The sequence below is a fragment of the Barbus barbus genome (genome assembly GCF_936440315.1).
Source record: "Barbus barbus genome assembly, chromosome: 25".
In the NCBI taxonomy this organism is placed as follows: domain Eukaryota; kingdom Metazoa; phylum Chordata; class Actinopteri; order Cypriniformes; family Cyprinidae; genus Barbus; species Barbus barbus.
Genome location: NC_136753.1, coordinates 14442067 through 14455584, shown reverse-complemented (window position 1 = coordinate 14455584; position 13518 = coordinate 14442067). Strand labels below are relative to the sequence as shown.

Below are 13518 nucleotides of genomic sequence, written 5' to 3'. Positions count from 1 at the left end.
AATATTACATTCAAAATGTTAGCGGTACATGACCCCAAACACCCTACATAAATGCATAAGGATGCCAAAATAACCCATACTGGATTCAGTGGTTGTATTCACAGAAAAAGCATCCTTTTCATCATAATTAAATCATTTAAGATTATACAAATGCTTTATTTTAAAAATGTTAACTTGTTCACATGCAATATACTACACTACCATTTAAAACTCAGTAGGAATATACATTATATATATATATATATATAATTTATTTTATGCTGAACAGGGCATTTGATCAAAATACTAATAATCAGTAATAGTGTGAAATAATAATAAGTGCTTTTGTTTTTTTAATACATTTTAAAATGTGATTTATTCTTGTTAATGTTAAAGCTGAATTTTCAGCAGCCATTACTCCAATCCTATCTTCAGTGTAACGTGGTCTTTCAGAAATCATTATAATATGCTGATTTGGTGCTCAGAAAACATTTCTTCTTATTATCAGTGCTACTTAACATCTGTGCGTAAACTGTGATACATTCAGAATCCTTTGATGAATAGAACGTTTTAAAAAAGCATTTTATTTAAAATAGAAATATTATACTATGATTACATTATAAATGTCCTTAAAATTTAATGCATTCTTGCTGAATAAAAGAAAAAAAAAGGCAAGTAAAAATCGTACTTTTCACATTTGGATGCATCATCACAATCTTTTGATTCAAAAGAAACTTTAGATCTATATGTATGAAATCACTTTTATGAAGATAAAAATCAAGCAAATAAGTAACTAAATAAATAATAGTTTACACACACACACACACACATATATATATATATATATATATATATTTTTTTTTTTTTACAAATTATTGAAATGTTGAAAAACCAGAAAGAAATTTTTTTATTTTTTCATTTAGTTTCAAAGAATTAAATATTATTTTATGACAAAAATGTTCACAAAAATACCATGGTGAGTGAGTATTCTATATATAGAAATGCAAATGGGCCATTTTGACACCTTTTTCAAAGGCAGGTATACTTGCTGGGTTTTGTTGGCTCAGTAATGTTAAACCTGTTGGCAGAGTGATCTAGCCTTTTAGTTTGCATGCACTTCAAAAAATTCAGACTAGAATAATAATTAGACTTTTTAAAATGTCATCTAAACCTTTAGTTTGACTTTAAGTATGACTGCAGATCAGTGATTTTATCTCAGCTTTATCCAGCATATACAATATACGTTATCCATACCACAAGTGGCATCAGCGTTGTGAACATGCTCTAAAAGACAGAAGTGTCATGTATTCAGTCCTTCAAATATTCAGTTACACATGTCACGTATACCTGGGCAGATGACTGTTAGCTCAACTACACAATAATCCACTGGCTGGCTTTATCAATAAACACTATAGGATATACTCTCAAGAATTTCGCATGAGGCCCTAAAGCAAAGTGTATAATTTTCCAAGCAATCCTGAATACCTTGATTAGTTCAGGTGTGTTTGAGCTGGAGTTCCAGGAGCAGGATTGAACATCCTTGGACCTGTACCCTCTGTCTTTAAATCTGCTTGAGTCTCTGAAGAGGTCCCATCCTATGTAAAGATGAGGGTCACTGCATTGTGCCATTCAATCATTCAATGCACATTGGGATGTATTCATACATATACATTTCTAAGGCTATATGTCATTACTGTATGGCTTATACATTGTTTATGATATGATGGCAGAGGTCAATCGCTGTGATTTCTGTGAGATTCGCCCAAGGATTTCTCTCTGTGTTTAGATTGAGTTCTGTGCGGAGAGACAGGAGAAGGAGGGATAAGCAATAAGGGATGTAAGAAAGGAGGCCGTGTGATTTGTGTAAAGGATAAACAAAGACTAAAACTAATTACTGCTGGAGGTCAGCACTCCAAATGCATATTCAAAAGCGCGGGGCGTTGCAGCAAATTTACAGCGGTCACACTTATTTAGCAGCCTGAATAGGCAATTTCGCAGCAAATCTGGAGAGAAAGGGGGACATGAAAAGTTGTGAAGAATTGATGACGGACTCCTTGAGAGAGAGCAAAATAAAACTGACCATGAAATCTGGAGCCTGGAATTAAATTGGCTGGAAGAAGAGATGAAAAAAGGGAGAAAAGGTGCGGGGTGTGACTTATAAAAGTGGTTTTGTGTGAATGCCAAGGTTAATTTGCACATCAGTTAAATGGATTATTAAATTTGAGAGGATAAGTTTAAAGGAAGGAAACCGTAATGGCCTGCTAGATATCATTCAGCATTAGATTGATGAAATCTGCGGGTTGTGAGGAACAGCGTTTCCTCTCAGCTCAGCGAGGTTCAAAGGCAAACCATTCTCATAGCTGATATATAAAATAATACGAATAATATGTAAAGTTATCAATGCTTACTTTGTATGCCAGTCACCTCAACAGATGCCAGGTTTCTCGGAAATACAAGAAGATCAAAATCTTTGTCACCCTTTCATTTTCATTCGTAAATGCATTTATTTTTTTACATTCAAGTTCTCACTTGTTTAGTTTTTTCATTATCTGTTAAATTAACCAAGTTGTGCGTAGTCAATAAGTCACTTGGAGTGTAAAGCTTCCAGTAAGCAGGTAGCATGAATATGCAGAGGTTAACCGGGGGCCAAATGCCTCTTTCAACATTCAACGGCATCCATCACTGCCCAGATTGGCAGACACCAGTCACTTCAAAACAATCTACAGTCTTTTGAGGCCACATGCAGATCGCTGCAGGAGCGGGAAACCCGGCCGCCATTAAAGTAGATACACCAAAACCAATTGTAGAATATTAGCTGGGAAGTGACAAGGAGGAACTGACAAGGCTTTTTACTGCTGGATGGAGTTCCTCCAAACCGTGAAATTTGAATACTTGGCAACTAAGAAAACAATTCTTGCTGGTGCGTTGAGTAGCTGCCCCATTTGAGTTGAGAGAGAGCGACTGTGGGACAGAAAGGGATAAAGAGACAGAAAGAGGGCCAATGTCTTGTTAATTGCCTTTGGTCACCCACACAGGCAAAACGGGTGCCACATGGCTCAGAACTGCAGACTGGGCAAGAGGCACAAAGGGTTGATAGATATTTTATCGCTCAAGTTAACGGTTAATACATTTCCATTCCCCGAGAAATCTGTCACTCGAAAAAGTAAAGAGTAAGGCAAATTAAACGGAGATAGAGAGAGACCGGCGAAGAAAAGAACTCGAGTGGGTGACACAGTTTTAGAATGCCCTATCTTTTGGCCATCCCCTCTTTTGAAAGAAATAAAGAGCCAGTGCCGCTTTCTTCTCTTCCTTTTCTTCTTTCACTTTTCTCTCTTTCTTTTTCTCTCCCACCCGTTCCCATATCTCTCACTTTCCTTAGCGGGTAAAAAAAAAATTCTCATGAATGATGTATGTGTGTCTTGTTATCAACAGCGATTTCTATAGACCTCGACGCATTCACCAAGACATTCATGGCGTAATTGTTAATTTTAATGCCATAATGGCTTCAGATGGGAGGCCTGATTAGACATTTATTGCACAATTAAATGAAACATACTCAAAAATCACAAAAGGCTTCCATAATTATTTCAGGCCATTAATAAAATGGGCATTAAATTATATTGGACACAAAAGAGAAGTGAAATAGATTTCCATTAGAGCAATGGAGGCAGAGAGGGGGTAATAGATCCTGCCTGAATTCACTCTGAAATTAATTGTTGGCCAGCCTATTTCCACATACAGTGGAATAAATGAATGAGAATAGAGAGGAAGGAGTTGGTGGCCATGAGAGAGGGGCTGTGGGGGTGACATTAGGAGTCTCTGATAAAGCCCTTTTGTTTGAGAGCCTACTATAGCTATTATATTCAAAAGGGGACGAGAGGCACATAGTGATTTCAAATAGATTTGAACGTTCAGAGGATGCAGGATCCCTGAGTTGCATTCGCACTTGGAATAATTTGCGGCGCTTATAACTTTTAAGTTTGAGGGTTTGTTGTCGAATAAACACGTCTCGCAAAGCTGAGTGCAAAAGAATGTTCAAGAAGCGCATCTAGCTAGAAACTGCATCTATAGAAACTTGCTACATTTTTGGTCAACAATATATATTTTCAAGATGTGGATATGGTAAAACCATGACTGTAATTACTGTTAAGAAATAAAAACATTATGACTGGCTCTTATTAATGCACCAACAAAGTTAATAAACAGGCTTTTAGAACATAACACTGTTTTTCATCTCCAACAAACACACAGGAGCACTTTAAACTGATTCAAAAGCGAACGATCTGAAAAGCGCTTCAGAGCACAGTTCTAATAGGAAGCCAAATAGAATTGTCTTTTGAACTGCTGCTCCATTGAGAATCACAAAGTGTAAAGGAAAAGGAGAACTGATATCTCACAATGCAATAACAGATCCCCCTCCCAATAAAAAGAATCAATCAACACCCAGTACCAATGTTTATTATTCCAGTTTCATCTAAATCAATTTTTCTGCATTCAAAGGCATTCAGATCTTTTAATTGACTCTCTTTTATCATTGCCCTTTTGGTTTTCTTTTTACTTTGCTTTTTTTCTCTCTCTCTCTGTGTACCTTGGTTCTGAGCGTGGTTGCGAGATGCTTGCTTGTATAGTGTTCTTCCTTTAAATCATGCATGTCACTACTAGTGTCAGCCAATAAAAGAAAAGCAGAATGTCAGGGTTTGTGTGAAGTTGATTTGTATTGAAAGGATCATAGAAATTATAGATAATATGAGTTTGTTTAGCATCAGGGTTATTCATTCCTTCAGTGTTGCATTCAGTGTTCATTCAACAGTGGAACTGAAATGCATTTTACACCGGTGTTACTGATTTTGCAGCTTGTTTTACATTCAGTTAGTGTAATTTTACTTCCAAAATGCCCTTAATCTCCTTCGCTACCACTTTAATGGAGAGTTTACTAACAATACACATTTTTGAAAACCCATTAGACTTATCGAGTTATCTTTGGAACACAAATGTTCTCTCTTCAATTTAGTCTGTCCTTTGAAAGTCTACGCAACCAAAATTTCCATGCATTAAAAAAATACATGAAAACATCTTCATGCATTAAAGATTTTACATTGTAAAAGTAGTTCAAATGAATTGGGCGGTTTAATCAAGTCTTTTGAAGAAACATGATCGCTTTATATTATGAACAGATATAATGCAGTTTTTTATAGATATAGCCTATATAAACATTGGTCAACTTACATAGAGCTTATCAAATATGGTAAACACAGAAGCTTGCTTGATGCACCAAAACCAATGAGGTTTTTGCTCAGTTGAGTTTATGGGTTTGGAATGATATGAGGGTTTATAAATAATGTCAGAATTTTCATTTTTGGCTGAACTATCCCTTTAATTCTCAATGCAATAATGGCTAAATGAGGACAAATAAAAACTATGCTGATTAAAGCGGTGACACCGGCGTCCCTGGTTTTGAATAGTGTTTTTATGTATTTTTATTTATTTATCTCCCTCTTTATTTTCCATATCCTTCCTCAAGAGGCCGATCTAGCAGGAACTCTTCCAGTCACAATTACCAATCATGAAGCTGAAAGTGTGCCGCAAGTCATCCCAGCCGTGAGCGAGCCTTTCTTCCTCTTAATGAAGGTCAGAGAACAGGCCCCATTTCTCTTTTTGGGTGATAATTCATCCCTATCTCCTGTTATCTGTGCCTGGCCCCTTTAATCCTAATTGTGTTGTATGATTGTGCGATGCTTGCTTCTGTGTCTCTGAAGCATTACCCTCCTCCTTTCATTATCAACCAATGCCTTGAACCTCTTTTAATTTCCATTCTGTTTTATTTCATTCAATCATTGGTCTCTGTCTTTCCTTTTTCATTAACTCTGCCCTTTGCACAAGGCATAGGATTCTCTAAGGGGTCCTTATTGGGCTCCTTCGTGAAATATTATATTGTAAAAAATATTTGACCATGAGAATTGTCAATTTTATACGTCTCCCGTCGGTCATACGTTTCTGCCCGATGCTCATTTCGGTTTTGATTAGGGCTTGGTCCCAGCTATTGATAATCACAGATTGATATGGGGACAGAATGAAGAAGAGGAAACAGATATGTAAACAGCCGAAGATGGACTGGGTCTGGCCATGACTGGATACTTTCCCAGACATGTGGTCCAATCTTGAGGCATCGATGACTTGTCTTTCACCATTTTCCCAAAATGGCATTATGCGCATCACTCCTATGGCCGCTCCAAAAAGGGGCCTGGGATGGTGCGTGGGCTAATGAAATTTCTCCAAACCAAACAGATTTTTTTGTAAATATATATTTTGCAGAGGTTCCAGAAAAATGCTGGCTGTGACAGCTGACTAAAATCAATTTCCACACTGGAGAGAAATGGGAGCCAAGAGCCACGGCCAGAACAAACACTGGCAATTTGAATATGCGAAATAATGTCAGTCTGTGAGGAGGAAGCAGGCCGGGGGAGGGAGATGGAATGGGGGCGGGGGCGGGGGGGGGGGGGGGGGGGGGGTTGAGGCAATACTCCACTTTTCAACCCACTGTCTCATAATGGATAGAATTTTCTGAATTTTACCTTTCAGACTGGCAGCCGGAGTGAAAAGTTGCTGGAGGTCATCAGGGGTTTGCTTAGAGTTGACTCAAAACATGCCAAAACAACTTTTAACTTCCATTACAGTCTGTCTATATAATTGGCTGACATAGCAGCTCTTAGGGGAGGGAACATTATAATTCAGTTCATTTTTGATAAGTGCCAGTGGTCTTTAAGTATATTTGCCAATGTAAACAGTTCATTTTCAATGCGAGTTACTTCATTGGCCCTTCACTGCTGCTATTTAGCAGTCATTTACAATAGGTAATCTTTGTCATTAATAGTAAAACAAGCACACACACACATATATAGTAAATAGTAGTAAATACTGTAGTAACCTAACCTTTAAACCTCTTGGTGGCCCTTTAAAGTAGTTTTATCATGATACAGTCACCTTTAAGACTTCCTTGGAATTAAATTTCTCAACTGCATATAAGGTGACGCCTAGGCAAAAGAGGGACTCAGTCTGCTCTTGAATTATGTCTGCAGTCCCACTAGGTCAGACATTTGAAATGCTCTTCATGTGCTTTGTATATTTGAGAGCATTTCGGTTGTAAACACACTCCCATTTTCGTTGTTGAATGCGCGATGTTACGCACAGAACTTAACTTACCAAGATAATTCCTAAGGGGTGAATATTGGCTTACAAAACAACATGCAACATAGTCGCAGAGGTTTTTTGGCAGCGCACACTTCCAAATTCTCAGAGGGAAAACATCTATTGCAGCATCATGCGAGCAGAATCACAGCAGCAAATGGGATGTAAAAAGAATAAAAAGCATTGAAATGTCAACACGGGTTTGTGAGGAGTCCTGAGTGGGACCGCGAGTTAGCAGTGGAAAAAGCCACTTAGCGCATCAGGACCATGGACAGCTACTGTACCACCGTATCCATCTCATGAACCCCGTGTGAAACATGGGGGTCGGAACACGTGGGATTTACACAGTGTTACCGCTGATTCTGAGAAAACCAGGGACAACCACATCAACTGAGATGAAACCGAATTGTTTTGCTGTATTTCATGGAATTGATGTTATTGAGTTGACCTCTTCTCATTCAATACCATTGAAATATCCATTCATCCATTTTCCAAGCCGCTTGTCTTGTGAAGGGTCGCGACCACTAAAATACACGCTATCATTTGAGAGTCAAAATTAGTAAAACATTTCATTTGCAGTTAGAAAAATAGAAGACTGGTTTCCTTAGGTTTCTAAAAATTAAGGTCAGGCGGTTAAAACTATAGCAATAATGTAAAAAATAAATAAAAAAATGGGCCTATATCGTTATACAAATTACTTTATAGATTTACTCATAATGTTTTAAAATAAAGGTATTGATGTGGAATTTCTGTTGTCTTCCAATAGGTTTAAGCTCATTAATTTGACTTTTCAACAGAGGGGTAATATTTTTTAAAAAAATGTTTAAGTTCAATACAGCAGGCGGTATTCTGTAGGTCGATCATATCACAAAATATTATTCAGTTCAACTTTAGGCTTTGCAAATGGCTTATTTAAAATGAATATTTTTTTGTATATATTTTTTTGCAAGTAGGCTACCTATTACCTCAGTTACCTTTGCGCATCTCAGTCAACCTGCTTGAGAGTAATACACTTATAAAGTAAGTTCTCTGAGCACAAAAGGTGCTCATGTCAGTAGCATATTGATACATGATATCGAAATATTACTAGTATCGTAAAGATAGTTAAAGAAGCTTGAAAAGCCAAGTGATTTCAGTGAAAAAAGTAAAAATAACACTTCAAACCTGAGTTTCTCGTACTTTACATTGCTTACACTGAGATGCAATATCTCACACATCAAAACACGAATATACATGCACACCTTTGCATGCGCTGGTGGGATGCTAAACTCCTCGGTAAGCGCATAAAAGAGTCGCAAACAGTTCAGTTTTCGCACGTGAGCGATCCATAGTATGCACGCGGAATATCTCCTCCATATGACGAGCTCCCATTTAATGACGCGCGCGCCTCAGCATGCTTGATTTCACAAATCTCACTTAATTTGGCTTTGAGTACATCATCTCTATGTCAAATGCTGTGTGCCCCAATAATTTCTGTTAATTCCCGTTGTAATTTCTGTTTCTATCAGGCTGGTGTTCTCCGGATTTCAAGCTGCACTGCTCTCGGCTGTGCTCTGAAATGGAGAGGGAGGCTGAGAGGCGGTGGAACGGTAAAGCTTGATGGATATCGAGCCGGCACCACTAAGAAACACACTTCATGCTCTCCAGATGCATTTACCATCAGCGCCGCATTGAGGATTTATATACACATGGGTTTAGCTTAATTGAAAAAAAAAAAGAAAGTTAAATATAAGTTCATGGTTCATGATCAATAAATTATATTGAAAGACAACGGCTGTTTTTATTTTTGTCAGAAGATATGGCATAGATAAAAGTTCAGGTAACTAAGTTTGCATTTAATATGCGTATATTATTTAAAATAAAGTTACAACAAGAGTAGCATAAATATTAAAAAATTAAAAAATAATTCTTAAGGCTAAAAATAAACCATTTTCACTTACAAGCTACAAGACTAAAACTCCTGCATATGTGATCACATATCTAAAAATCAATACAGCTGCTAATATTCAGCTAATGTGACCTTGGAAGAGCAAAACTGAGCTAATAAAAAAAAAATCATTATAAATAGATGTAAGTATTTATAAATATATAATAATAATAATTATAAATACCCCTCACCGGTAAGAAAAAAAAGGTTTGACAGATATTAGACGCTTTGGGGTGGAAAAAATCTCAAACGCACAAAACTAACCGATAAATTTGTAAAAAGAATAAATAAATATTGGAATGCATACATACGTACGACATTTATCTCTCAACATTTAGATTAATATCTGCCTGTTTTGAAATAACGCTGTATCGTGTAATACGATAGAAACAATGTATGTTCATGTGCTAAATTACAAACAGATCCCTCTTCGTGTCACGCTTGAAGGCCTCTCCACGAGATATCACATATCTTATACATTTCACTTAATAATTACACCCATGCCTCTCATATATCAAGCTCGTTGCCTCAGGCTCATTAAGACCCTGATCTTTTTTAAACACTCAAATTTGCATGTTAAAGGTTTTGGTGCGCGAACCTTAACACAAAACATTACTTTGAATTGGTAGCCTAATACTTCTGTTCACACATCTAGGTGGATTTTGACAATTATAAATTAATTCGGAAGTGTATTTGTCATATATAAAAGAGAAACGGAGACGGAGATCATGAGAAAGACAGGGATAATTAACCGCAGCTTCAATGTAAAATAGGCCTATGCTCTACTGAAAATAATTAAGCAACTTTACTGTGACCATGAATCTAATGTTTAAAGCAATTACATGAAAGCTGAATCATTTAATAAATAATTTCTGCCAGACTTCGCGCAAATATCTGTTAGAAATATTAACAGATGAAAACAAAACACATCGCCCAGCGCAAGGTTTTCATCTGCGTTTCATTATTTGTGGCATGTAATGATTCTATGAGCAGCTGGCATTGTTTTCACAATGCCAAATTTGCGTGGGTATGTTACCATTCAGAAAGGGTCCATGAGCATGTTCTACACATGTGAGATTACAGCAGCAAAACAGGTGCCAGCCCCAACCCAGCCTGTCCCAGGAGAGCTTTGGACAATTGTTCCCATTTAGGAAATATTGGCCTGGGGGCTACTGCCTCAGACAGCACGCTTATTTTCAGAGATCTTTAATATCGTTTGTCTTTTCATTATTTATCTTGTTTAGACATTTCAGTATTTGCGCATTGAGGTTTTAATGATTAAACTTGCCATATGCGCTGCCATAATGTACTATGATATCTTAAAAAAATAACTAATACAAACAAATTGTTGTAAAAGGAATCGTAAGTAATAATAATAATAATAAAAAGATAAACGTAAGATAAATTGTCAAAATACCTTAAGTAAATAAAGCTTAACTTTAAGTGCACACGAATCGTATTCTCATAAGAACAGCGATGTTTAAAATAAGAATTTGTCTATTCTTCAGGCATCTGTCGTCTCTGAAGGATCGACGCTGGTAGATGTCAGGTTTTATTACAAAAAGGTTGAAGGTCTGTGTTTGTAGACCTTCAACTAAATGGATTTGGGGAGGGAAGAGAGTCACCTCCTTTTCCTCCCCGATCTTTGTTTGTGTTGTAATATACATATTTTGGTAGGTATTATGTGGCTTTCTCAGAGCTGATTGGGCGCTCAGGTTGGCTCGTGAACGCCCTGCGATTATGTCAGATCGCGTGCAGAGCGAACCAGCCCAGCCTTTGAACTTCACCGCTTTTGGCTCTCATTCACGCGCTTCTCCTCATTTCCCAGCCAGGTGCTTCGCTGGGCGAGAATCCTCCGAGAAAAAAGCGCGCAAACAGATCGCGGAAACTTCGCTTGCCGCTCTGGATTTTGTGGCGCGCGTGGCTGTTCTTCTCTCAGCCGAATAGTGTCGCTTTGAAGAAGATAAATCTTTCAACTTTGCGACAAACACGGAAGAATTAGTGGATTTTTTCCCCCATTTATGCCGTTTTCCTGCTCCTCCGGCTCTCCAGAAGTGGCATGATCCGTGTCTGTCGGCAAGACAGGTGAATACTATTTTCTCTTGGTTGGTCGAAGAACTTTTTGTTGTAATTTTAACAGGGAACCGTAAAAATGTCAAAGCCGGTAGATCACATCAAGAGACCCATGAACGCCTTCATGGTCTGGTCAAGAGGCCAGAGGAGGAAAATGGCTCAAGAGAATCCCAAAATGCACAATTCAGAAATAAGCAAAAGACTTGGCGCCGAGTGGAAGCTGCTCTCTGAATCCGAGAAGCGACCGTACATCGACGAGGCCAAGAGGCTGAGGGCTCAACACATGAAGGAACACCCAGACTACAAATACAGACCCAGGCGCAAGCCCAAGAACCTCCTCAAGAAGGACAGGTACGTGTTTCCTCTGCCCTACCTGGGCGACACGGATCACCTGAAAGGACTTCCGGTCTCAGCCACGGACTCGCTCTTAGGTTCCTCGGAAAAAGCCCGTGCCTTCCTGCCGCACACATCAGCCCCTTACTCCTTCCTCGACCCGAGCCAGTTCAGCTCCAGCGCTATCCAGAAGATGACAGAGATGCCCCACACTTTGGCCACCAGCACATTACCTTACGCATCATCTCTGGGATACCAGAACGGCGCATTCGGGAGCCTGGGTTGCCCCAGCCAGCACACCCACACCCACCCGTCGCCCACAAACCCTGGGTACGTGGTGCCGTGTAACTGCACCGCATGGTCGGCATCGAGTTTACAGCCGCCTGTTGCCTACATACTGTTCCCAGGTATGACCAAGAGTGGGATTGACCCGTACTCATCAGCACATGCCACTGCTATGTGACTGCACCACTAAAAACAATCTCCTCTTTTGAAAACTTGAATACAGCAATGCATGTACATAAGAAGAGAGGAATGATCAAGACATTTATGCTGAGGCCGTGTGGACATGAACTTTTCACCATCTACGAGAGGTTCCTTGGATCCCAGCTTGGATCTTGGAATAGATGTAAGGCAGGTGCCCAGAACTGTAAGAAATGTAAATGTTCAAACGTTTATTATTATGGCTACCGGATTTGGATGCCTTTAATTTTATTTATTATGTACAATTTGATGCTATAATAATGCTACTTTTGTTTGAACACTTAAAATAATTGTTATTCTCATCATATTATTATTATTAATATTATTTGAATGACTTTGATTTGCACAACTAACGGTTAGGATTCATGTTTCTTGTACAGCCTGTTGTATTTACAATTCTTTTTGGCACTCTGAATTTCAAATGATACGACTTTAAGGATTTCAAAGTGAGAAATTCAGCGTTTAATAGATTATACGGGTTATAATGTTTATAATGATCAAACCGGCACCTAAAAGTAGACAGTCTATTTAAAATATCAAATGAAAAAGAAAAAATCCTTATCCTTCAATATTTTTCATTTGGAGATTTTTTTTTTTTCTTGTGGTTTAGTGATGGTCACACTTTCATTTGATTTCAGAAAGAACATAAAGTTTGAAGCGAAGCAGTTCATGTTGTATTTTTTATCTGCGATGGTAACTTAAATCCTGTCATGTTAATGGAAAGGAAAATGTATCTAAAAGGGTGATACCTCGATTCTTTGTTCATTTGCCGAACAAAGACATTTTGAATAAAGACAATCTGTCTTAAAAATTCATAATCCTTGTTACATTGCTTGTTTAAACTATTTATGAATCTTCTTTTTGCTATGCTCTTATACAGTCGTGCCAAAAGGTAACAGGCATGTCAGTAGTAAGTACGGTGATCCCAAACATGCGTTTTATAATGTTTAATCTTCCAGCTGTATATTAATTTAGCGGCTTTTATTTGTGCATTAAAATATAATGAATTTTGTCGGGCCGAGAGAACAGCACAGGCCTTAACTGCTAAACATAAAACTGAAATTGATCTTACACCGATTAGATATCTACAATAATTATCTTCTCAATCAGCACTGCTTAAATAGTCAAACGCTGTCTAATAACCATCTGGCTTTTCGGCATAGATTTGAGATGAACTCTGTCAGCGCGTGGCGTTCCCGACTGCTCTATAGGGACCGCCGGTCCAAATTAAATGGCAAAACAATTACTGTACAGGGACGCTTAGGGATACCGAGGGCGAACATGAATTGTGATTTACCCCGAGACCCACAATAGGATGGAAATTGGACTGAAGAAGGGGTGGTACGAGTATGAGCCATGTCATTTACTATTACAAAACTATTTCCAATAAAAACAATTGAACAAAGCGTCAGGTGCTTCAAAATCTGTGCCGATTTTCGCCTACAGACGCGCTGTGACACATTGGAGAAGACTGCAGATGTAGAGGCTGCCAGTTTGCATTACCATCTAAATTTTCCATTCGGCTAGTTGACGTCTTT

The 13518-nt window shown here is 38.2% G+C and overlaps 1 protein-coding gene across 1 annotated transcript; it reads left to right on the top strand.

Moving 5' to 3' along the window:
* The first annotated feature begins 10945 nt into the window (after positions 1–10945).
* LOC306844864 (transcription factor Sox-14) lies at positions 10946–12789 on the top strand. The gene has a single exon (XM_079377282.1). The coding sequence runs from the start codon at positions 11244–11246 to the stop codon at positions 11958–11960; it is 717 nt and encodes a 238-aa protein (XP_079233408.1). The 5' UTR covers positions 10946–11243; the 3' UTR covers positions 11961–12789.
* The last annotated feature ends 729 nt before the right edge of the window (positions 12790–13518 follow it).